General features: G+C 43.1%; 1 protein-coding gene and 1 non-coding gene across 6 annotated transcripts in view; both read left to right on the plus strand.

The window, feature by feature from the left end:
- fbf1 (Fas binding factor 1) overlaps nt 1–23,843 on the plus strand; it is a 102,551-nt gene extending 78,708 nt beyond the window's left edge. For all 5 annotated transcript variants that reach the window (XM_078225297.1, XM_078225298.1, XM_078225294.1 and 2 more), the window contains 8 exons: nt 384–502; nt 5,737–5,859; nt 8,439–8,624; nt 10,659–10,835; nt 13,155–13,292; nt 15,214–15,331; nt 17,136–17,266; nt 22,783–23,843. In XM_078225297.1, the coding sequence (XP_078081423.1) occupies nt 384–502; nt 5,737–5,859; nt 8,439–8,624; nt 10,659–10,835; nt 13,155–13,292; nt 15,214–15,331; nt 17,136–17,266; nt 22,783–22,866 (1,076 nt within the window). In that variant the 3' untranslated portion in view covers nt 22,867–23,843. The remainder of the gene's footprint in view (nt 1–383; nt 503–5,736; nt 5,860–8,438; nt 8,625–10,658; nt 10,836–13,154; nt 13,293–15,213; nt 15,332–17,135; nt 17,267–22,782) is intronic.
- Nucleotides 17,644–17,843, plus strand: LOC144502120 (U2 spliceosomal RNA). Its single transcript, XR_013499266.1, has one exon. It is a non-coding gene; the product is annotated as a U2 spliceosomal RNA (small nuclear RNA).
- Nucleotides 23,844–26,342: the final 2,499 nt, after the last annotated feature.

The raw sequence follows: 26,342 nt of genomic DNA on the forward strand, positions 1-26,342 counted from the left end.
TGTGATGTTCTCAGGATGACTCATTGAATAAGATTGTCCCTTTCTGAATCCTTGCTAACTGTTTAAGTCATTGTAATGGGAAGACACCTTTCAGCCGACCCATTAGATTCCATTTATTATCTATTATTTATGAAATTTATTTAGACGGCTGAATTACTGGATCAGACTTGGCGTACAGATATTGTACTTGTTTGTTTCCAATCCCTCAGAGTTTCACCATTACCCAGCATTTCCTCAATATTGATAACCAGTGCCCAAAACATTTCTACCATAAGTATTTCAAGTGTATTTATCAACTGGTTCAGTGAATCAGTCTTAAGCCAATGAGTTTATGCAGACTCCTTTGTGGAGTCTGATTGCTGATTTCAAATGGCTTCTTTCAGCACAACAGGACAGACTGCTGCGGCAGCAGAGAGACCTGGAGGAGGAGAGAACACGCCTGCAGGACGTTATAACCAAGATGGAGATCAGGCTGAATGAACAGACGCGACTTCTGGAGAAGGTGAGGGGGATAAATGACAGTAGTGAAGTTATGAAAAAGAGTTACATCTGAAATGTTCATATTCTGTTGCTGGTTCTATTGGTACTTATGAGGATGAGGAGTTGTGGAGAAAGGCAACAGATTCCACGTTATCCAAAAGCTGATTTTGATCCCATTTCAAGCTTGCCGACTGCTTCACCCTTCAATGGGTGACTCTTGTTATTTGGTCCTGACAATGTGTTTTCATTCTGCACCACTAGATCACGAGGTTTGCAGCAGAGATAGAGGATGATTTGCTTTGAAAACTAGCCCAATCTCAGAGGATCACATTCCCTTCATGAGCTATAAAAGTGCCACCATGTGTACCTTTTCATTGTGAGCAGCAGGCAGTAACCTAGCTGCAGCATGTGTCAGCAGCAGGTAGTGCCCCTGCTTCTGAGCCATATTCCTCTATAGCAATCTTACCCATGTAAGGCTCAGGGTTCAACACTGCCCTCGGACTTGTTGGTCATGGAAGAAACATTAGTGACAGAATTCAAACAGGTTGACAATCAGCCAGTTAATCCTTCCAACACTTGTCCGCAATTCTCTAAACGGAAAAATGGTGTGAAGATACAAAACGGGTGGAGGGTGCCATCGCTTCATTACTGTCCATGCTCCGTTGCCATGGTGGCTTATAATTATATTTCTGTTGCATTTGTATGAGAAAAGTGGGAGATTGGTTAAATATCTAGATGAGACACAAAATAATTGGTGCAGTGGTAGGTTATAAAACCTCCTGTAGTTAGAGACAATGGCTGCACTCTAGGCAGGAGGCACCCTTGGCAACAAGGGTGACAACCAGATTTGAAGAAACAAGTGGCAAATTTCAGAGAATTGGATTGCATGTCCTTGTATTGAAGATATAGAGCTGGAGAGACTGCCTGGGGTTAGGAACTGGACACCTGCAAAGATTATGGAGTGGCAAGAGGTGGCTTTGCAGTGAGTAACACCTCTATGAAGCCCAGCTGGCAGTGCAGGAAGATGCTCAGCAATTCACAGAACCAACCCTTCTTTGCCTTCCCTTAATAAGTGCAGCAATCCCTCATTTGTTTTTATGACACTAAAGTGAAAGTGGGATCTGAGAATAGAATGCTGATGCTCAACAGAAGGCAGCTCCTACCAACCAAGTGGCACAGTGGTTAGCACTGCTGCCTCATGGTACCAGGGACACGGGCTTGATTCCTGCCTTCGGTGACTGTGTGGAATTTGCACATTCTCCCGCATCTGCGTGGGTTTCCTCCAGGTGCTCTGGTTTTCTCCCATACTCCAAAGATGTGCCGGTTAGGTAGATTGGCCATGTTAAATTGCCTTGGTGTCTCAAGATGTGTAGGTTGGGAGATTTGGGGAGTAAATGCATGGGTTTATGGGGATAGCGCGGTTGTTGGCCCTGGATAAGAGCTCTCTCGGAGATTCGGTGTAGTCTCGATAGGCTGAATGGTTTCCTTCTGCACTGTAGGGAATTCTATGAATAAATTCTATGAACCAAGCCTGTGGACTTGGATCTCTGGATGCCTCACCTCAGAAAAGAAGAATGCTGGATGAGCAACATCCTCTGTGAGAAGGTACTGAGAGCCATCTCTGGATATCTGAGACAGGTGGCTGGGGGCTTTGTTAAGTCCAATTTAATTGCCAATATCCCAGAATGATTCAGCACAATGTGGCACTACCTGGAGGGAGTGGCGACACTGTGCATGTCCATATCCAAATTGGTCACTTTGCCCAATGGCCTTCAGGGACTATTTGGAGAGGAAATTGTCCTGAGAGATTCAGCACTTCGTCTCTCAGTCTGCAGGGTCTAGCTGATGCCCTGTTCTCCTGTTGACCATTGGGCACACAGATCCATGACTGGGTGTAAGCAACATGGCTGAACTCCATCTTCCTGACACAGTTCATTCTTGTGATTCCATCTCAGGTGCCAGTCTATGTAGTTGTCAGGATAGCAGAACATGCTCCTGACGCACCACAATGGCAAAGCAGTCTGCTGAACAGTGCCCTTGGCACTCCGCTGAGATGAGGACCTCCCTGGTCAAGAGGCTCACAACTCTAGAGTGAAACCAGGCAATACTGGTATCCCTGGCCTTTAGGTATCATCTAGGTGCAGGATCAGAATATGTTTAATGTCAATTTGGAGTCATATCAGGAAGGCAAAATGAAAATAAGTAATAATAAGTGGTCACAAGGGGGTAACACTATATATATATATATACACTCTGTAAAAGCATATTGTGGTACGGTCATTATTCTAAAGTCCTGTTCTTTATTTTTATGTTTGGAGGTTGCTTTGCAATGGGGGACACAGTTCTTCATTGCTTCATTATTATTAATTCCTTAAACAGATCATTGTCAGAGACAAATTTAAGGATGCCTAGTGGTTTTTGGACTCTGGTGGAATGGTATCTCCCAAGTGGAGATGGTCTTTGCTAGCCCCTTATTCTGTGTACCGTCGCCATTTCCCTTTTTCTGCTCCCGTTCTGTTTTCTGTATAAGCACACATATGGGAATGGCCATAGTGGACCCAATGGTAAGACCCCGTGTCGGAAAGGTGGGAAGCAGAATATTTTCCTGCCTGGAATATGGAAAGAATCCTTTCTAGCCAGTGCAATAGAGAAAAGATTTTTTTCAAATTGCTTCAAACAAAGCTGATATTTCAAAGTTTGTGTGGACGTTTCAAGCCTGTGAGCTCAGCCAGGTCATGGCCTGTCATTCAGGTAACTTACCCCTCTTTGCTATTCCTGTCTGGAGGCAACCTATCTGTACTGTTGTTTTGCTTGGGTGCAATTACATGACATTGCATGGTGTCTTCTATAGGCCACCAAATAGTGGGAAAGATGTGGAGGAACAAATTTGCAAGGAAATTACAAAGAGGTGTGAATATTATAGAGTAGTTATAATGGGGTTTTTAATGATCCAAATCTGGACTAGCACAGTAATAATTAATGAACAGAGGGCCAGAGTTCTTAGTATTTTATACAATATGTTTCCTGTGCAATGAGAAATGAGGCGCTGCTGTCCTGGTTCTCGGGGATGAGGTGGTCCAAGTGGATCACATATCAACAGGAGAACATTTATGGGACATTAGTGATCATTGCATCATAAGATTTAGGCTGGCAATGGAAAAGGACAAAGAAGCATCCAAAATGAGAATAATTAACTGGGGGAACGTCAACTTCAATGGGGTAAGAATGGGTCAGGGCCAAATAAATTGGATCAAAGGTTGGCAGGAAAAACAGTAGCAGGACAATGGGCTACCTTCAAACAAGAGTGTGTTGGGCACAGTCAAGGGAAAGGTAAGGAAAACAAAGCCATAGCTCCCTGGATGACGAGATAGAAATTAAGATAAGGAAGAAAAAGTGTGCTCATTATAGATGTCAGACAGAAAATACAGTTGAGAACAAGGCTAAATATAGAAGGTTCAGAGAGGAGGTGAAAAAAACAAGTAAGAGAAGCAAAGAGAGATGATGAGAATGTTCAGTTTTGGGATCTTTACTTCTCCAGATCTACATTGATGACGTAGACCTTGGTGTACACGGCACAGCTTCATAGTTTGTGAGTGATACAAAACTTGGTAGCATTGTGAACTGTGAGGAGGATGGTGTAGAAGTTCAAAAGGACAGAGCCAAGTTAGTGGAATAGGTGGACAGTTGGCAGATTAAGTTTAATGCGGAGAAATGTAAAGTGATTCATTTTACTTGGAGGAACATGAAAAGACAATATAAAGTAAAGGGTGCAGGAGAAGAGGGACCTGGGTGTATCTGTGCATAAATTATTGAAGGTGGCAGGACAGGTGGAGAGAGCAGTTAATAAAGCTTATAGTATTCTGGGCTTTATTAAAAGAGGCATAGAGTACATGAGCAAGCAGGTAATGTTGAATTTGTATACAACACTAGTTCGGCCCCAACTGGAGTATTATACCCTGTTCTGGTCATTGCATTTTAGGGAGGATATGAAGGCATTGGGAAAGTGCAGAAAAGCTTCACGAGAATGATTCCAGAATTGAGAAAATTTAGGTGGATAGATTGGAGTAGTTTCCTTGTTTTCTTTAGAGAAAAAAAGGCTGGGAGGAAATTTGACAGGTATTCAAGATTATGAGGGGCCTGGATAGGAAAGATTGGGAGAAACTGTAAGGATTGAGAGTGAGGACAAAATTTAAAAGTAATTGGTAAAAGAAGCAAAAATTACATGAGGATAAACTCTTTCGTGCAGCAAGTGGTTAAGGTCTGGAATGGATAACCCGAGTGTGTGGTGGGTGGAAAATTCAGTTGAAGCATTCACAAGGGAATTAGAATCTGCAGGGTTACGTGGCAAAGGCAGGAGAATAGCTCTCAGTGATTCCTTGTTTGGATGGCTGGTGTAGACACGGCGGAACAGTGGTTAGCACTGCTGCCTCACAGCGCCAGGGACCCGGATTCGGTTCCCAGCTTGGGTCACTGAATGTGCAGAGTCTGCACATTTTCCCCGTGGTTGCGTGAGTTTCCTCCAGGTGCTCCGGTTTCCTCCCACAGTCTGAAAGATGTGCTGGTTAGGTGCATTGGCCATGCTAAATTCTCCCTCAGTGTACCCGAACAGGCCGGTGTATGGCGACTAGGGGATTTTCACAGTAACTTCATTGCAGTGTTAATGTAAGCCTACTTGTGACACTAATAAATAAACTTTAAAACATTTGGCTGAATTGCCTCCTTCTGTGCTGTAACACTTCTGTAATTCTTTTATTTTTAATAACCTGGTGATTATTTGCATTATACTCCACTATGAAATGCTGCATCAGTGGAAATGTAGAACTGCACTCACTAAGGGTAGTTTTTGGCATTGAATGATATTGTTGTTTTAGAGTTTTGTTTAACAGGTGGCAGAGCCAAAAATCGCCCATTCTGCATTATTGTTCCCATGTCAAAATTATCCAGCCCTGCTTCTTCTGTCTTGAACCCAACCCCCTAAACACTTTGGTATATTTTAAAATAGGATAACGTTTTTATAGGACTTCATTGTCATTGATTGCCTGAGTTTGTAACATTGGTTTAAGAGGAGAGAGCCCTCTGGTTTTAGATGTTTGTCATTATCTAACTGCATCAACTAAGGTGTGTTGTGCAAGCTAACTAGCAGATAGCTCAAGGTGCTTGGTTGCTGCTGTTCATCATCAAAATATCACTCTTCTGATCAGGACATAGATGGATACGTGCACTGTGATTGTCTATTCATTGTGTAATACTGTGCAGGAACGCTGGAGGGCAACAGCAGAACAAAGCAAAGTGGAGTCAGTGCAGCGATCCCTAGAGGAGGAACGCAGAATCATGAGCCAACACTTCAGCATCGAGAGGGAGGAGCTGGAGAGGGCAAAGGTAAGGCAGGAACTGCTGAAAACAGCAAGCTTTCCTTACAATAAATGTCTGGGATCTGCTGATGGCTTGACAAATTTACTCACCTAACAACTGAACCATACAGAGTATGAAGTCCTGGGATTGGCCCCAGTCTTTACTGTATTACTTCATTTCTAGTAAGAAGTCTAACAACACCAGGTTAAAGTCCAACAGGTTTATTTGGTAGCAAAAGCCACTAGCTTTCGGAACAGCCTGTTCCGAAAGCTAGTGGCTTTTGCTACCAAATAAACCTGTTGGACTTTAACCTGGTGTTGTTAGACTTCTTACTTTGTTTACCCCAGTCCAACACCGGCATCTCCACATCATTACTTCATTTCTGCCAGAGCAGTGCTTGGGACATTACAATTGGCATTTGGCAGGAGCAAATTGGCCAGGATTCCCACTCCTCGTCACTGCCCAGGAATTCTGTTGGATATGCAGTTGTGTGTGGATAGCTCTGTTCTGACCTTCCTCAGTCCTGAACCCTGCTGGAATTAAATGTACTGAAAACATTTGGTGGTGAAATTTGCCTTGGGCATTAGCATGAGTCTGTGGCTTGGTTTCCACTCCATTCAGCTTTCCTTTCCATTACTGCCCATACACTATCACCTGTTTTGCAAGATGAATCTCAAACCCTTATTGTCTAACCTCAGATATGAAAAATTGCTACTGGGGTAAGGTACTGGAGGGAGATCTTTGACAAAAGGAAGGGGCAACGAGGGGAGCACTCTCAATTTCCCGATGTGCACTCTCAGTTGGTATGGGTTAATGCCTTAAGTGCACATGTTCAAGATTGTCCTTTATATGGATTCCCAAACCTATAATTTGATGAAAGCACAAAGTCAAGGGACACTTCAGGTCCTTTGTAGATTCCATTGAGGGTGGGTTAATGGTTCCAACTGTTTTTTTAATAATATGTCGCATGAGATTTCCCTCTTTTCCATTTGTGTGGAAGCAGGAAAATAGGTAGATGATTTATTAAATTTGGATCATCAGCTATTTTTGTATGCAGCACACTTTGTCAAATACTGGAAACAGCAAGTATGAGCAGGCACACTTCACTAAGGTGCTGGTGTAATGCCATGTCCCATATTTTCCACCATCAGTGTTAACAATGGTAGATGATGGAATGCTTGTATCAACATGCGTCCTTCATTGCTGGAGAAACATAATGGTGTCAGGATATGAAACAGGAGACAAATCTATTCAGGCAAAATAGAGTGGCATTTCTGTATCAGTAGGTCTTGCCATTTCAGTTGATGAAGGAAACTTTAATTATTTTGTCCTTTTGGCTGCCTGTCCATTTAAGCTATGTAAGATATCCTCTCCCGTAGTAATTGCCACTTTGACCTCTCCCAGCAATAACTTACTGGCCGGGCTCAGCAACGGGCACTGAGCTCATTCCATTGTACTTCTGCCACGATCAGGCCAGTTGTGAACAGCTCATCCCCATGTCAGATGTTGCACTGAACTGTTTCCAGCAACTCATTTCTTGTATTCAGTGCACTGACGGGAATTATCGGTGTGAAAAGTAACAGGTGTGCTGCAGGAGATACTGTAGAACATATGCTGCCATCCCTCAGACTTATATACAACAACCAATGATGTCAAACCAAAGGGAGACGTTAACAGATTAGTTTTCACTGTACACAACTTAAATGAAGTGCATGTGTTCAAGCTCTGAGCAGCATCACTGCGTATAATTAATGCAAAGGTTGTGTCGTTAAAGATGTGGAAATATTGATATTTTATAGAACTAGCTTTATTTATGTCGATTGAGATGGCATTTACTCAAGTTTGGTAAGCATTGGGATCAGTACTAGAATGGTGTGCTTTGAGAATTTCCCACTCATCCATTTCAGTAGTTGTATCATTGTATTGGTTGGCGATGCAGAGCTGGTGTAAGCTCCCTTGCAGCATGAACATTCCATGTTGACAACAATGGGTCAGAATACTTGCAGTCTTTTCTTTTGTGGCCTTTCACTTGAATGCATGTACCCTAGGGATACACCTGTGGACAGGTTTATAACAGCTCCAATCCCATCACCATCATATATGTAACTGCTTCAGAGAGAGGAAATCTGCTTATCCAGCATTGGAATGCCCATTCAGAGCTTTGCTCTTGTCACTAAGGAAGCAAAAAATGCCCCATTTGTTTCTGTTACATTACAGTAACAGGCCAGGGCAGTTGGGGCAGCAAGGGAGGGAACAGATTAGCTCCCAAATCCCTGCACTAAACTGCCTGTTTAAACCACCTTGCATTTACTATCTGGCCAGTTAATCTATGGAGTACGTGTTAAGCCAGGTTAGGCTTCAGTTGCCATTTAAAGTGATTCCTATCTAGTGAAGAAGCATGGTGACAGTCTTGTTATCCAATGGAAAACTGTTCACTCAGCACAGACCACCAGATACCTCTAGGTGTACGGTCAACTACTCTCTGAATGTGAGGCAGTGGATGGGGAAATGGTATAGTGCTGTGTGAAGACACTGAAATATTTCCAAATTTTGCAGTGATTCCATGGGGTTTACAGCATCTTCCCATCTTGTTTACAATCTCTCAGAGTGCTTTGCTGGAAGAGCAGCAGTCGGTGATGCAGCGCTGTGCGGAAGAACGTCGAAGACTGGCGAGTGAGTGGGCAGAATTTCACACGCAGCAGAAACTGAACAATGAGCGGATAGAGCGAGGTGCCAACCGTACCCTCCAGCTCAATGCACAGCAGGAAGGAACAGTCTTCAGCCTGGCAAAAGTAAGGGAGGAGCTATGCCTTTGATATGGCAAATTACCTCTCTGTGTGCATTATTTCAGGAATGATTTGACTAAGCCTGTTTGCAGAGACTGAATTTCCTTGGCCCTGTATGTGTATTATTACAGGGACTGGCCCTATATAGAGGGAATGGAATGGGTTTGACCAATGTGTACGTTCCAATAGGATAAAAATGTGAGGAGCTCATTGATCACTGGGTTTGAGACGGTGGACCAGATTTTCATGCCTCCATCCATGCCTGAACTCAGTAATTTTGGGGGGTTGGTTTAAAAATTGTTGGCAGGATCTGATTCTGGGATTCCTGCCCCCATTCCCATCATGTGGGTTTTTTATGGCCTCAGGATAATGAGGGGGGTAGCAAGTCTGCACTCAAATCCAGCCTTATCTACTCCATTGTGGGGATGGGCATTTTATACCAACTGCTCTCCTGACACTCCCACTATTTCCATGGAGTTGGGCCATTTTGTCAACCGTCAAGGTTCCTGGCACCTTAAGAGTAAGAAGTTTAACAACACCAGGTTAAAGTCCAACAGGTTTATTTGGTAGCAAAAGCCACACAAGCTTTCGGAGCTGCAAGCCCCTTCTTCAGGTGAGTGGGAATTCTGTTCACAAACAGAGCTTATAAAGACACAAACTCAATTTACATGAATAATGGTTGGAATGCGAATACTTACAACTAATCAAGTCTTTAAGAAACAAAACAGCATGAGTGGAGAGAGCATCAAGACAGGCTAAAAAGATGTGTATTGTCTCCAGACAAGACAGCCAGAGACAATACACATCTTTTTAGCCTGTCTTGATGCTCTCTCCACTCATGCTGTTTTGTTTCTTAAAGACTTGATTAGTTGTAAGTATTCGCATTCCAACCATTATTCATGTAAATTGAGTTTGTGTCTTTATATGCTCTGTTTGTGAACAGAATTCCCACTCACCTGAAGAAGGGGCTTGCAACTCCGAAAGCTTGTGTGGCTTTTGCTACCAAATAAACCTGTTGGACTTTAACCTGATGTTGTTAAACTTCTTACTGTGTTTACCCCAGTCCAACGCCGGCATCTCCACATCACCTTAAGAGTAGTCATGAACCACGGGGGAAGCCTAGTCGATAATTGTGAACCTTTTAACAGGTAAATTAAGAGGTTGTTGATAGCTTCACATCATAATGTAATGATGCATGATGAGTTAAATATATTTTTAATATAGTTTAATGATGGGGCTTTGTTCTTAAAAGGAACATAGGAACAGGAGTGGGCCATTTGACCCATCAAGCCTGCTCCGCCATTCAATTTAATCATGGCTGTCTATCTACCTCAACACCAACTTTCCCGCACTATCTCCATATTCCTTGATGTCATTGGTCTCCCGAAATCTATCGATTTCTGTCTTGAACATGCTCGATGATTGAGCTCCCACAGCTTTCTGGGTTAGAAAGTTCCAAAGATTCACCACCTTCAGTGAAAATACTCCTCCTTCTTAATGTCTTAAGTCTTAATTGCCAACCCCTTATTCTGAGATTCTGTTCCCTGGTTTTAGACTCACCAGCCAGGGGAAACATCTTATCTACAGACACATTAAGAATTTTGTAACTATCAATGAGGTCACCCCTCTTCTTTGAAACTCTAAGGAATATGGAACCAGTCTTCTCAATCTGCACTCGTAAGACAATCCTGCCATCCCAGGGATTAACGCCTGTTGCACTCTTCCTATGCTAAGTGATCATTAAATTGACAAGCATTGTTTACAGTGTTCGGATACATTAGCGTAGTTTATCCAGCGGATAAAGTATTCTTCTGTATTAAGATTTCAGCAGGTCAGGTTCCCTCTGTGATATAATCTTTTCTGTGATTGATAGTTCATCAATTTGTTTATCCTTTGATGCAGTGAAGCAGATTGCTGTTTATCCAATTGCTTTAAATAATTATAATGTATCCAGCTCTAGGTTTAGGTTTAAGTACTTCTGGACATTGTAAAAATGTGTTCAAAACTATTAATTGGACTGAGTTTGTCCTTTCCCTGCAGGAACAAGCTGAACTGAAGATGAAAGCCGCTGAACTGAGATCCAAAGGGGAGCAGTTAGCTCAAGAGCGAGAAACTCTAAATCAAGAGCGTCATGAACTGCAGATGGAAAAGGAGAGAGTTAACACCATGGCAATCCGCATCAAGCAGAGGGCCGAGGAAGTTGAGAGCATGAGTAAGGTGTGACGAAACTGAATTTATTCATTACAGTAACACATGTAGAGTGCACACTGAGATTCAAACTTCTATCTCAAAACAGTCTGGCTGTGTAATGTGCGAGTCGTATCCAACCTATTGCCCGAGAAAGAGAAGAAACAAAGGTCACCTCCAGATTCACTTTTAAAAGGGTAACTTTAGAGATTGTAAGACTGTCTCTGAGGTCATACTCATCCCTTTATCAAACGTTATTTGGAAGGAAGGATAAGGAATTTGCAAATCACCTCAGATCCAGATACCAGGTATTCCTTCTCGTAGAAAGCTGTCACCAGAGCAGTGGCATGTTGAGGATATAGATTGAAGGTTCATTGAGTGAAATTGTTCACACCCTTAATCTATTAAAATATATTCAATACACGGGGAATGTATCAGGTGTATTACTTTATACAAATTGGATGGAAAATGTGAATATCCTATATCTAAATGTAAGAAGTGAAACCAAATCATTTCAATAAGAGAACTTCTTTTTGCTGATGATGCAGTGCTGGTCACACTCAGAAGTACAATCTGAAATATAACCTGAAAATGATGGCAATATTCAGGTCAGGTCGGTGGAGACATGCATGGAATTAGCATTTCAGATCAATGATCTTTCCAGTATTTTCTGTTTATATTTCAGATTTTTAGTATTTCTACTGGAATCTGAGAGAACTTTGCAAAAATGTTTTGCCAGCCTGTGATAAATGTGGATTAACCGTGTGTTAGGATGTATTGACTACATCAGAAGTTTCAATAGCTGATGCCAGGTTGGAAGATGTGCACAAGTTCTAATGCTTAGAATCAATTGTTCTGGATATCTTATCTCAGTAGATGCTGAGCTAAACACTCCTTTCTGAAAAGCAGTGATCGCAATCCGATAACTAAGTAAGCATCTGTGAAATAATAAGTTAAAGTCATAGGATTTTACAGTGCAAAAAGAGGCCCTTTGGTCCACTGTGTCTGTGCAGGCCATCAAGCACCTATCTATTTTAGTCCCATTTTCCAGCACTTGGTCTGTAGCCTTGTATGCTATGGTGTTTCAAATACTCATCTAAATGCTCCTTAACAGCTATGTATCGACCAAACATGTGTTGTGAGCAGGCTGCTATATGGCAGAGAGACCTGGACCACCTATTGCAGGCACATTAGAAGGCTCAAATCTTTAGCTACTGTGTCTGCCATGTTCTAAGTTCCTGACCTAAAGTAAGTGCTAAGCTGCTAAATCTAATAACTTTCTGAAACACCATTGTGTCTGTTGGTTTGGTAGCCTTTATCAGACAGAAGTGTAACTATAATGTTGGTTATACAAGTTATCCATTTTGGACATCTGGAAAATAAACTCGAGACCTTGTTGTGGATGTCTCCTAACTGAAGTAATTCGAAATTATATCTTCTTACCTCTCCTGCTGGACACTTTTACAATGTTAGATATAAGTGTTTGCTTAGTTATTTTCACATTTAGATATCTATTTATTGCAATATGATTATAGAATCATAGAATCCCAACAGTGCAGAAGGAGGCCACTCAGCCTATCGAGTCTGCACCGACCACAATCCCACCCAGGCCCTATTCCCATAACCCCGCATATATACTCTGCTAATCCCCTGACACTAGGGACAGTTTAGCATGGTCAATCGACCTAATCCACACATCTTGGGAGTGTGGGAGGAAACCCACGCAGACAAGGGGCGAACGTACAGACTCCACACAGACAGTGACCCAAGCCAAGAATCGAACCCAGGTCCCTGGTGCTGTGAGGGAGCAGTGCTAATCACTGTGCTGCCCTTATTTATTAATTAAATTTGTCATTGTCTATATTTGTTCTTCATAGAATCATAGAAACCCTACAGCATAGAAAGAGGCCATTTGGCCCATCGAGTCTGCACCGACCACAATCCCACCCAGGCCCTACCCCCATATCCCTACATATTTACCCACTAATCCCTCTAACCTACACATCTCAGGACACTAAGGGCAAATTTTAGCATGGCCAATCAACCTAACCCGCACATCTTTGGACTGTGGGAGGAAACCGGAGCACCCGGAGGAAACCCATGCAGACACGAGGAGAATGTGCAGACTCCACACAGACAGTGACCCAAGCCGGGAATCGAGCTGTGAAGCAGCAGTGCTAACCACTGTGCTACCGTGCCGCCCTTACTTGTTCTTGTTACACCATTGCAGTCCTCACTGTTTAAGAGAACACACTGGGGGCTGGGTGGGTGCTGACTCTACTGCAGTGTCTTTAGGCTCATGAATATAACACAGACTCTCTGACTGGCTGTCTGAATCTCCTCTTGCAGCTGGCCTCTCAGAAATTTGAGGAAGGTGAACAAAAGCTCATGGATGCTAAACGGGTAGAGTCTGAGCACCAGGCACGACTGCAAGCTATCCAAAAGAAAATGGAGAGACTGCAGCAGCAGGAGCAGCAGCTACACCAGGTAACACAGGAGGGAGGAGAGAAGAAAGATAGTGCAAGCAGGGTAAGGCAAGGGCAGCTACACCATGTACCACGGGAATTGGCACAGAGAGTGAGGATGCTGCCAAAGGGAGAATTGAGAAACCGCTGCACCATGGAACACAGGGGAGGGAGATAGGGAGCATGGTACTGCAAAAAAACAGCAAACATTTACAGCAGGTAACACAGCTGGAGGGGCAAGAGACACAGTAAATAGGTGAAAATGTGACACCAGATGATAGAGGGGCAGAGGTTTTAAGGTACTTACTTCAAATGGGATGTGGAAATGATTGAAAGGGTGCAGAGGAGATTTACAAGGATGTTGCCTGGATTGGTTGCCATGCCTTATGAGGATAGGCTGAGGGAGCTCGGTCTTTTCTCCTTGGAGAGACGAAGGATGAGAGGAGACCTAATAGAGGTGTATAAGATGTTGAGAGGCATAGATCGGGTGGACTCTCAGAGGCTTTTGTCCAGGGTGGAAATGGCTGCTACGAGAGGACACAGGTTTAAGGTGCTGGGGAGTAGGTACAGAGGAGATGTCAGGGGTAAGTTTTTCACTCAGAGGGTGGTGGGTGAGTGGAATTGGCTGCCATCAGTGGTGGTGGAGGCAAACTCAATAGGGTCTTTTAAGAGACTTCTGGATGAGTACATGGGACTTAATAGGATTGAGGGTTATAGGTAAGCCTATATATAAGCCTAGGTAGGTAGGGACATGACTGGCACAACTTGTGGGGCCGAAGGGCCTGTTTGTGCTGTATTTTTTCTATGTTCTAAATGGAGAGAAACAAGGAACAGCAACACCAGGTACTGTGGAAAGAAGGAAATAACAGGTACATCATTTGAGGGGGGAGACGAGTCCATGAGTTTCACTTGATAAGACAAGGAAGATGCTGCAGTAGTAACTAACTTTCCACAATGGCTGAGAGTGAGCAGAGATCAGAGTTTTGGGCTTACTTCTAAACTGTTAGTGGCTTGTGGGGAAGTGATTGTGATTGGGTTGCTAATCAATGCAATGTGTTCAATATACCACATGCCTGAGTTAATTGTATATTATACACCAATCAAAGTAAACTGAAATACAAAGTGTACAGTTAGATTGGAGAAAATCAATAGATTAATTTCACAGTTCACATCTGATGGTGAGTAGATTGGCAGTGATGTAGATCCAGCAGCAGGTGGATAGGAAGAGATTCAGAAATGAAAGGTCCTGATTTGCTGCAGTGTCTATATTTTCACCCTTAAATATATGGTACCCCTAAAACTTGTTTCAGTTAAAGAAAACCAGTGTCGCTGACTGTGCAGATCCTGTGTGTTTCTTGTTCATCTGCCTCTATATACCATAGTTAATGCTTTAAAATACCTATATCCAGGCAGTCTAATCAGGGACATATTGAGATTCAACACTGGGGCCTTATAAATACAAGTGATACAGTATTAGTAACCATTATTCTTGAACTCTAAAGCACTGAACGCAGTTGCAAGCAACACAAGGAACACCAATTAAAGTACAGATATCTATTGCTGAACAGTTGGAGGTCCCTGCACATTCAGGACAATGCTTGTACCCACATTATTATATGCCCACAGAGCAGGAAGATGCAAGCAGTGGGTTAAACACAAACACAGACCACTTTTGTGATCTGGCTTTAGATCCAGTCAGATTGGATGAAATTATTTTTCCTGCAGCTTCTCATATCCAGGGAATGGATCATTATTATAAACTATGCCTTAATCAGCAATTTGAACTTAATAAGCATCAGGTGCTTCTCAAACTGAAGCAGAGTAGGGGGAGTATTTAATTAAGGTGATTATACGAACGCTGGAGTGTTGAATGCTGATTTAAATGAATAAAGGAAGTGAATGGATAAAATTGCATACTTTCTGTCCAAATGTTTAATACCCAGGAACGTCTGAGTCTAGCCCAGCAACGACATCACCCGCACAAATTGGCCATGGAAATGCCCATCAACACAGCAACACCACGTATCAAGAATCAAGCAATATTCTTTGCAAATCGCTCAGGTATTTTATTGAAACTCTGATTTCCTGATGATGGATTGTTGCTTGGACTGAGTCCCATCACAAAGCTCCCCCCCGCCGCCCCGTGTGTTTACCAATAGGTCACCAGAGATGCAGTGGCAAATATCTAAGGGGATATTTCAGAATTTTATTTTATTCATTCAAGGGATGTGGGCTTCACTGGCGCAGCCAGCATTTATTGCCCAGCTCTAATTGCCTTGAGAAGGTGGTGGTGAGCTGCCTTCCTGAACCGCTGCAGTCTGTGAGGTGCAGATACACCCACGGTGCTGTTAAGGAGGGAATTCCAGGATTTTGACCCAGTGACAATGAAGGAGCGGCGATATATTTCCAAGTCAGAATGGTGAGTGGCTTGGAGGGGAACTTGCAGGTGGTGGTGTTCCAACAGACCTGCTGCCCTTGCCCTTTTAGATGGTAGTGGTCATGGGTTTGGAAGGTGCTGTCTAAGGAACCTTGGTGAATTGCTGCAATGCATCTTGCAGATGGTATACACTGTTGGTGGTGGAGGGCAGGACTGTTTGTGGATGGGGTGCCAATCAAGTGGGCGGCTTTGTCCTGGTTGGAAGCAGTTCAGAGAAGGTTGACCAGACTAATACCTGGAATGGGTGGGTTATCTTATGAGAGATTGGACAGGCTGGACTTGTATCTGCTGGAGTTTAGAAGAGTAACAGCTGATTTGATGAAAACATAAAATCCTGAGGGGCCTTGACAGGGTGGATGTGGATTTTTTCCTTTTGTTGGGAGAATCTAGAAAATAAGGGGTCAGCCATTTAAAACACACAGTCGTGAATCTCTGGAACTCTCTTCCTGAAAAGGTGGTGGAAGCAGAGTCTTTGAATACTTTTAAAGCAGAGGTAAGAACAGCCATGATTTTATTAAATAGCAGAGCAGGCTCGAGGGGCTGAATGGCCTACTCCTGCTCCTTGTCCATATGAAATGACTTGTCAAAACGCAGGGGGAACTGCCCTGTGCTTCAAATAATGCAATTGGATCTAATGACTCATCCAAAAACAGAATCTACGACAATGTAGCTGCCTCAGAACATCAAGTATTATCCTAGATTGTGTGCTCAAGTCCTGGAGTGGGGCAGGAACTCACAATTCTGTAATTCAGAGGTGAGAGTACTCCACTGTGCCAGACTGGTGCTTCCAGTGCTCCTGGTGATGAGGAGGTGCATCTTTATAGGTTCCCCCACCCCCTTCACTGTAACGTGCAAGGGAACAGATGACTTTGGAACTATAGTCCAAGATCTGTCCAACACTGATTGTTTCCATGTCTAATTGTTTGAGAAGACTAATTAATACACATCGATTTTCATTAATCAACAGCTCCAATATCACTATCATGTGACTGACAGGATAGTGGAAGACAAACCAAATAGGCCATGGCATTTTATAGGTACAACCGTTACTTTATTCCTGTTCTTGTACTAAATGCCTTCCTCTAATTAAACTGAAGCTACCTTCAACTTGAAGACGCTATAGCTCCTTAGGAACCTTCTGAATTTTCCCTCTTACAATTCATAGAAAAACACTTTGGGGATAATTTTCCAATATGTAATTATGGCAAGGAATCTCGCCTGCCATCACCTCACATTGCAAACCCCTGGCTGGACTCGGGGAAAATTCAGGATTATATCCCAACATAAAGCTTTTGGGATTTGACTTTTTATTTTAGTTTGCTTGTCTCCAAGTGTGAATCATTTCTGAATTGCTTCTCTTTCTGCCTTTATTTTAAGAGCCATCGTCCCACAAAAGTAGAATTTGAACTCTGTACATTTGCCTTTCAGATTTCCCTCCTGTGTTCAGTAATGCCCGGCGTGGACTACCTGGGAATCCTGGAGTGGATAACAGTATTGAGATTGCTAGACCTTCAGAATTGGAGGCCAAACTTGCCATTTTCAGACATACTGCTAAAAAGGTGAGGTCCTCTGGTGTGCACTTACCCCTGTTTGATCTGTGAGTTTGAGTAAAGTCCTGGGTGCGACGGCAAGTATGGAACAACTATGTAAAATGCAATGCCCTGCTTACACAAAGGTTCGCTCGCACAATGGATTTCCTGGGTTTAGCTATCCTGACAGTGGGGAGAACAGGTATGGACGTTGATCCAAATCACTCCATCCAGGCAAGAGTGCACACCCTCTGGTGTTCCAGTTGTCAAGGTGAGTGCAACGCTGGCAGTCAGCCCAACGCCGGCATCTCCACATTAAGGCGAATGCTGCCGAGATGACCTGAAGGAGAAAACTATCTTAACAATATTGAGTTCAGTGGAGTAGACGACTGGAGTAAACCTTTGACGTCGCTTCTCGGCCTTTTGGCTAAGATCAAGTGTAGTATGGATAGGATGCTGCGCTCGGTTGAGGTCATTAGGTTACATTTAAGCTTCATATTCATATGAAGCAATTTTTAAAAGCGGCATCTCGGCCTTTTGGCTAAGATGCAAATGAGATCCAGCCTTGGAGGAGGAACCCTGCCCCTCCTCCAATCAGCTGGGCTCATGTAAATTAGGCCCAAGACAGGTGTGAAGGCCCTGTCTTGTCAGCCTGGATCGGGAATGTCTCAACTTGTTGAGACTCTGAATTGGACTTGATTTGATTGAATTGGAAAAGTATAAAAAAAAACCTTTGACGACTGTGCTGAACAAAGAACAATAAAGCACAGGAACAGGCCCTTCGGCCCTCCAAGCCTGCACCGATCATGTGTTCCTAACTAGACCATCCGTTTGTATCCCTCTATTCCCAGTCTGTTCATGTGGCTATCTAGATAAGTCTTAAATGATCCTAGCTTGTCTGCCTCAACCACCCTGCTTGGCAGTGCATTCCAGGCCCCCACCACCCTCTGTAAAATGCGTCCCCCGCATATCTGTATTGAACCTTGCCCCCCCCTTACCTTGAACTTGTGACCCCTTGTGTTTGTCATTTCTGACCTGGGAAAAAGCTTCCAACTGTTCACCCTATCTATGCCCTTCATAATTTTATAAACTTCTATTAGGTTGCCCCTCAACCTCCGTCTTTCCAGGGAGAACAACCCTAGTTTACTCAATCTCGTCTCATAGCTAATACCCTCCATACCAGGCAACATCCTGGTAAACCTTTTCTGCACTCTCTCCAAAGCCTCCACGTCCTTCTGGTAGTGTGGCGACCAGAACTGGACGCAGTATTCCAGATGTGGCCTAACCAACGTTCTATATAACTGCAACATCATATTCCAACTTTTATACTCTATGCCCCGTCCAATAAAGGCAAGCATGCCATATGCCGCCTTCACCACCTTTTCCACCTGTGCTGCCACTTTCAAGGATCTGTGGACTTGCACACCCAGATCCCTCTGTGTGTCTATACACCTGATGGTTCTGCCATTTATTGTATAGCTCCCCCTTTGCATTAGTTCTACCAAAATGCATCACTTCGCATTAATCTGGATTAAATTCCATCTGCCATTTCTCCGCCCAATTTTCCAGCCTATCTATATCCTGCTGTATTCTCTGACAATGTTCATCACTATCTGCAACTCCAGCAATCTTTGTGTCGTCCGCAAACTTACTAATCAGACCAGCTACATCTTCTTCCAAATCATTTATATATTTCACAAACAGCAGAGATCCCAGTACAGAGCCCTGTGGAACACCACTAGTCACAGACCTCCAATCAGAAAAAGACCCCTCCACTGCTACCCTCTGTCTTCTATAGCCAAGCCAGTTCTGTACCCATCTAGCTAGTTCACCTTTGATCCCGTGAGATTTAACCTTTTGCACCAGCCTGCCATGAGGGACCTTGTCAAATGCTTTACTAAAATCCATGTAGACGATATCCACGGCCCTTCCCTCGTCAATCATTTTTGTCACCTCCTCAAAAAACTCAACCAAATTTGTGAGGCATGACCTCCCTCGTACAAAACCATGTTGTCTATCGCTAATGAGATTATTCCGTTCTAAATGTGTATAGATCCTATCTCTAAGAATCTTCTCCAACAGTTTCCCTAGCACGGACGTCAAGCTCACTGGCCTGTAATTACCCGGGTTATCCTTGCTACCCTTCTTAAATAACAGGACCACATTTGCTCTCCTCCAATCCTCTGGGACCTCACCTGTGTCCAATGAAGAAACAAAGATTTCTGTTAGAGGCCCAGCAATTTCATCTCTTGTCTCTCTCAGTAATCTTGGATAGATGCCATCTGGCCCTGGGGATTTGTCGACCTTAATGCTTCCTAAAACACCTAACTTCCTCCCTTGTAATTGTGATTTGTTCTAACGGGTCTACACATCCCTCTGAGACACTACCAATCAACGTGTCCCTCTCCTTTGTGAATACTGATACAAAGTATTCATTTAGGATCTCACCTACTTCCTCGGGTTCTAAGCATAATTCCCCCCCTTTGTTCTTGAGAGGTCTGACTCTTTCTCTGACAACCCTCTTGTTCCTAACGTATGTATAAAATGCCTTGGGATTCTCCTTAATCCTGTCTGCCAAGGACATTTCGTGACCCCTTTTTGCCCTTCTAACTCCCTGTTTGAGTTATTTTTTACTTTCTCTGTATTCCTCCAGTGCTTCATCTGTTTTTAGCTGCCTGGACCTTATGTATGCCTCTTTTTTCTTTTTGATTAGACCCACAATTTCCCTGGTTATCCACGGCTCTCGAATCCTACCTTTACTGTCCTTCCTTTTTACAGGCACATGCCTGTCCTGCACTCCTATCAACTGCTCCTTAAAAGACTCCCACATGCCAGATGTGGATTTACTCTCGAACAGCCTCTCCCAATCAACAGCCACCAAACCCTGCCTAATCTGGCTGTAGTTAGCCTTCCCCCAATTCAGCACCTTATGCATAGGACAACACTCATCCTTTTCCATGACTATCCGAAAGTTTACAGAATTGTGGTCACTGTTCGCCACATGTTTCCCCCACTGAAACTTTGATGACCTGACCGGGCTCATTCCCCAGTACTAGGTCCAGTATAGTCCCCTCTCTAGTTGGACTATCAATATATTGTTCCAAAGAACCTTCCAGGATACATTTTACAAATTCCTCCCCGTCCAGGCCCCCAGCCCTAAGGGATTTCCAGTCTATATGAAGGAAATTATAGTCTCCTACTACAACAACCCTACTTTTTCTACACCTGTCCAGAATCTCCTTACATATCCGTTCCTCAACTTCCCGTGGGCTGTTGGGAGGCCTGTAGTATACCCCCAGCATAGTGACTGCGCTCTTCCTGTTTCTGAGCTCTACCCACAGTGTCTCGCTACATGATCCTTCCAAATTGTCCACCCTCTGTACCGCTGTAATATGCTCCCTAACCAGTATTGCTACTTCCCCACCTCTTCGAGCCCCTCCTCTGTCTCACCTAAAACACTTATACCCCGGAATATTCAGCTGCCAGTCCTGTCCTTTTAACCAGGTCTCTGTCATTGCAACCACATCCAAGTTCCGTGCGTGCATTAAGGCTCTAAGTTCATCTGTCTTGTCTGTTACGCTCCTTGCATTGAAGCAGATGCACTCCAGACCCACTGAGTTCATCCTCCCCCAGATTGCTCTTCCTCTTAGGTAGCCTTGTCTTGGCTCATCCCAAGTCTCTACGCTTGCTGACCTATTGTTCTGATCCCCACCCCCCTGCCACATTAGTTTAAACCCACCCGAACCACACTAGCAAACCTCCCAGCCAGGATATTGGTGCCCCTCCAGTTCAGGTGTAACCTGTCCTTCTTGTACAGGTCCCATCCTCCCTGGAAGACTTCCCAGTGATCCACGAATCTGAAACCCTCCCTCCTGCACCAATTCTTTAGCCACGTGTTCAGCTGCACAATCTCCCTGTTCCTAGCTTCACTAGCACGTGGCACGGGGAGTAATCCAGAGATTGCTGTTTTTTAGCCTTCTACCTAACTCCCTAAATTGCTCTTGCAGGATCTCCCTGCTCTTTCTGCCTATGTCATTTGTACCAATGTGGACAATGACGTCTGTCTGATTACCCTCCCTTTTTAGGATGCTTTCTACCCGCTCAGAGACATCCAGGACCCTGGCACCAGGGAGGCAGACTACCATCCTGCTGAGTACTGTAGTTTCTAATGCACATCATTTGGATTCGGTTTGCTGAAGGTGTCTGGCGTTCACCATTGTAAATAGTTAACTGTAGGTGAAGGTGGCAATGGGTGGTGAGGGTGGAGGTCAGAGTCTGAGAGGGAGGTTTTGCAGGTTAAGGGAAAGGCAAGTCTGTGAAAGCTAAACACAAGGATGAAAAATGTAAGTATGAGGCTTTGAGAATGAGATGGTTAATCTTCATGGCATGAGATTCTGGATGAAACACATAGGGAAGGATAGAAGGTTGGCCAGGAAAGCAATGGAGTAAACATGTCAGGTGGTGATGAAAGCATGGATAAAGGGTTCAGCAGGTGGAAGTAAGGAGTCTTTGTGATGGAGAGGAGATGGGGTCAGATATAACACCAAGAATGTGAGCAGTCTGGTTCAGCCTGTGGGAGTGGATGAATTTGTGGCTGGGATACGGAATTTGTGGTAAGGACTTCAATCTTCCCAGTCTTTAAATGGAGAACACTGTGGCTCAACTGAGATTGGATATCGAACAAGTTGTTTGACAAATAGAGTCCGTGGGGAAATAGAGCTGGTCAACATTAGTGGAAGCTGCTCCCATCTCCACAAATAATGCTGTCGATGGGCAGCACATTTTCCCTTGATCCCTTTACAAGTGGGTTAGTAATTATGGACCTTGTCTAAATTATTATATAAAAGTCACAATACCCAGACCACCTTTTGTTTTGGCGATCTTTCTTTGACTTTAAGTGGGAAATATTTTTTGGAAACTTCTGTCTTGATGTAAGTTGAATTCACCTGATGCCCAACAGCAGTCTTGGTTATTTTGGGTCTACCTGGCTATCTACCTGCTAGTTTCTGCTTGTCCGTGGACACTCTGCTCCAGTGGGTGAGATCACCAGCAGCGCTGTACCTGTGGCAGCTGCTGTCTGCTCTCACCTCACACCAAACCCACCTTTGGCCACTGCTCAACTACTCTGGCAGACCCCCTGAAAGACCAGTGGATCTCCAGTCCATGGGGGTCTAAGCAACACTGTTCTGGATCACACAGTCATACATCCCTTCCCACTCCCAGCTGCAGTCTCCTGGGGGAAGTTCTGTTGCTCCAGTGCTCTGGCTAAGATTAGTTCAATTAGTACAGATCAGAAATCTGCCCGTTAATTATTCTGGGAAGGATGTATTGCTGCCTCAGCTGGTTATCCAGTATCGCTAAGTGAATTGTTTAAACATGGACTAGGAACAGCACATTCTAAAGTGAAATCAACCTGCATTTAAGGTATTCTCAAATGAGCCTGCACTACTGTGTGTGGAATCAGCACCTAAGAAATGCAGTCCGGTATGTAGTCAGTCCATTTGTTAAGCCCTCCAGTGACTTTTGCCTTTGTTTCTCTTGTGCAGGACCATGACTTTCTTGAAGATGAGCAATTCTTTCTAGAAACACTGAAGAAAGCTCCATATAACACAACTTCCCAAACAGCATAAAACCATAAGTGACACTGATGTTGGGGAATTAAGTTTCTATATAAATACCTTTGTGTGTGATTGATAAGTGTGGTAATGATATGTTTTTAAATGCAGTATTTATGGTATTTTTTTACATTTATAATAACTTTTGTAAGCACAACCAGCGACATAAATGAATAATTTTGTGAATGAACCATGTTCCTGACCATCCCAATGGTAAGATTTCTAATCTCTGCTGGCACAGATACAACTGATTCTTTGACACACATTTAGACACCCCAGCAAGAACACAAGATCATGCTGCATACAGGGACTCCCACTCAACGTTAGGCCTGGCTCAGCACAGTTTTAAACCGCTGTATCTGTTACTGGTTTTTCCACCAGCTAAGGTCCAAAGCCCAATCTCTGCACACAAATACGGAGTCAGAATTAAGTAAGCTTGTCCAAGGCTCGGATCTGGTTCCGATCCAAGCCAGTTCTTGTTTTATATGAAATGTCCAGCTCAAGAATGTTTATCTCCCTAGAATAGCAACAAGTGTCTTCCATGACCCTGTATCTTAATGTGTGTGTGTATGAAGGGACGGGGAAAGGGGAAGGTCACATCATTGACATGTACAATATCCCTTTGCCATGTGGATAGATACCAGGGTATCATAAGTTTCAGAATGGACCTTGTTATCACCCTTACTGCTGATTAATCTGAAATCATATTCATACCTGGGAAGACATTTGTTTTCAGCCACCCTTCCCTCGCCATCCTAAAGAGCAGGTAATATTAAACAGAACAGAGCAAACTATCTTTGGGTGGATAGAGGATAGTTTTCATTCAGGAATATCTTGTCTTTGCTTTACAGGATTTTCATTTTTTTTCCAGTAAATTTTATGATCAGTTGGTATCTCAGTTATGCAAAATTCTGTGTAATTAAGTCGACATATTTTTGAAATAAAAATAATAAATACTGTAAGTGCAATGCACAGCCTATGGTTAAAGTTTCAGATGGAATGTGTTTTTACTGTGTCAACATCAGGTGGGGAAGAGCTGGGCTCAGAATTAGTGGCCCCAGGTCCAAATTGGAACAAAGAATTGACCTTTATATAGTTCCTTTCACAACCTTTAGATTTCCCAAAGTGTTTCAAAGATAATTGTTCAATTGTAGTCACTGTCTTAATTCAGGGAAACGTGGCAGCTAATTTCTGCTCAGCAAGATCCAGCACTGAGATAAATAACCAGGTATCTGTTTCTGTGTAGCTTGAGATAATTGTTGGCCAGGACACTAGAACCTTTCTGCTGTTTTCCGAATTGTATCATGGGATCCTTCATGTTCATCTGAGGGCAGAAAAAGGCAGTGCCCTGACTGTGCAGCATCCCTTATACTCTGCTTATGTATCAGTCGAGAGTCTCTGGAGTGGGGCTCAAGCCTTTTGATTCGAGCAATAATGCTACCCACTGAGCTAAGCCTAATAGAGATATTTCTACTTTAATAATTACAATTATTCCATTAAAAGAATTGCCATTTATAATCGCTCTAATGTTTAAATACACAATATTTTCTGGTGTTGATATTAGAAGTAATTTCCAAACACATCACAGAAGCCCACCACCGCTTTCCCGCAATGCTGACAACTTGAACAAATATTTTTCAAAGGAATCGGTCCTTTTCCTTTTACATCCTCTCTAATTTGTGTGATCCAAACTGAAAATTAGGGCATGTTATGGTGCCAACTGTCTTTGCGTGAGGCAGAGAGTCGGAGCAAGACACAGGACTACTGGAGTCAGGCAACACAATTAAATTTAGATTGCTCTAACAATGGCTCTGAGAGCATAAGAAATAGGAACTGGAGTAGGCCAAATGGTCCACATGCTTTTTCCACCATTTAATATCATGACTATACTTCAACCAGCTCCACTTTCCTGCCCAACCACATATCCTCTGTCTTCCTTAAAAGCCCAGTAATCCATCAATCTTAGCCTTGAATTCACTCATTAACTGGGCATCCATTGCTGTCTTGAGGTAAAGGATTTGAATGGTTCACAAACCCTAGTGAAAATGTTCTCCTCATTTCAAACTTAAATGGCTGACTTCATTTTCCGGAGACTGAGCTCCCTAATTCTAGACTCCCAGCCTGTCAACATAGCAACAAGAGTAGGCCATTCAGCCCATCAAGCTTGCTTTGCCATTGAATAAGATCACAGTTGATTGGTCACTTCAATGCCTTTTACACCCACTATTCCCATTACCCTTATGTTATTGCTAATCAAAAATCTGTCAATCTCCGCTTTAAATATACTCAATAACTGAGCTTCCACAGTCCTCTCGGGTAGAAACCCCTCAAAACCGTACACCTTTTCAGTGAGATCACCTCTTATTCTTCTATACGTCAGAGTCTAGGCCTATTCTATTCAATCTTACTCACTAGATTAATTCCCAGGATGAGAATCTTCCTGGCATCCCTTCTAAAGAAAGTATATCCTTCAGTAAAGAGATCATAACTACACAGTACTCGAGCCACTATGCCTTAGGAAGGATACATTGTCTTTGGAGGAACTACAGCATAGATTTACCAGAATGATAGCTGGGCATGAGGAGTGATTACACACACTAGAGTTGTATTCCTAGGAATTTAGAAGTTTAAAAGGTCAGTTGATTTAATTTTCAAGATAGTATAGGGAATGTATAAGATTAGATAGAGGAAAACTGCTGGTTGGGGAGAATGAAATTAGGAAACATCCCTTCACTCAGAGTGGTAAAGGTATAGAACTCTCTTGTAGCAGTTGAAGCCAAATTATTAAATTTAAAACAGATCGTTTTAAACAGATTTAAAAAGATCGTTAACCAAGGATAGTTAGGGATATGAGGCAAAAGCAGGTGTACAGAGTTAGATCACAGATCAGTCATAATATCACTGAATGGTGTAGTAGGCTCAAGGAGCTAAATGGTCTTTCCTAAATCCATGTGGACCTTCTAGAATGTTGGGAATTCTAGAAGATCACAAGAAACACATCCACTATCGCTGCAGCTATTTCTTATAAAACCGTAAGAAGCAAGCTGTTAGCTTTTAACCCCATTAATTTCTTCAGTACTTTATCATCCAGGCTAGAAACTCCACGGTGTGTTTCAAAGTCAGCCTACACCATACGTTTTTACATCTGATTTTGGCATTAGGGTGAGCATAAGGTGTTTCACTCCATGGATGATTCAAGTGACCCACTGGGAAGCTTTTATCAAACAACGTTTATTTAAGAACACAGTGAGAATATACCAAGAAAAATTAGCTTAACTTTTACCAATTACAAAAAAACAAGCACAATATTGCAAAGACTTTAACAGCTAACTATACTGTTCCAAATCAAACAACACCCACAAACATACACCCCTTTCTAAGCTTGGCACAAAAAAAAGTATGCTCACATCTGATGCTGGATCTTGCAGTGTTTAACACCTGCTGTGAATTTGTCCTTTGAAATTTGGAGTGCAACTGAGGCTTCCCAGTCC

The sequence above is a fragment of the Mustelus asterias genome, chromosome 12, assembly GCF_964213995.1.
Source record: "Mustelus asterias chromosome 12, sMusAst1.hap1.1, whole genome shotgun sequence".
In the NCBI taxonomy this organism is placed as follows: Eukaryota; Metazoa; Chordata; class Chondrichthyes; order Carcharhiniformes; family Triakidae; genus Mustelus; species Mustelus asterias.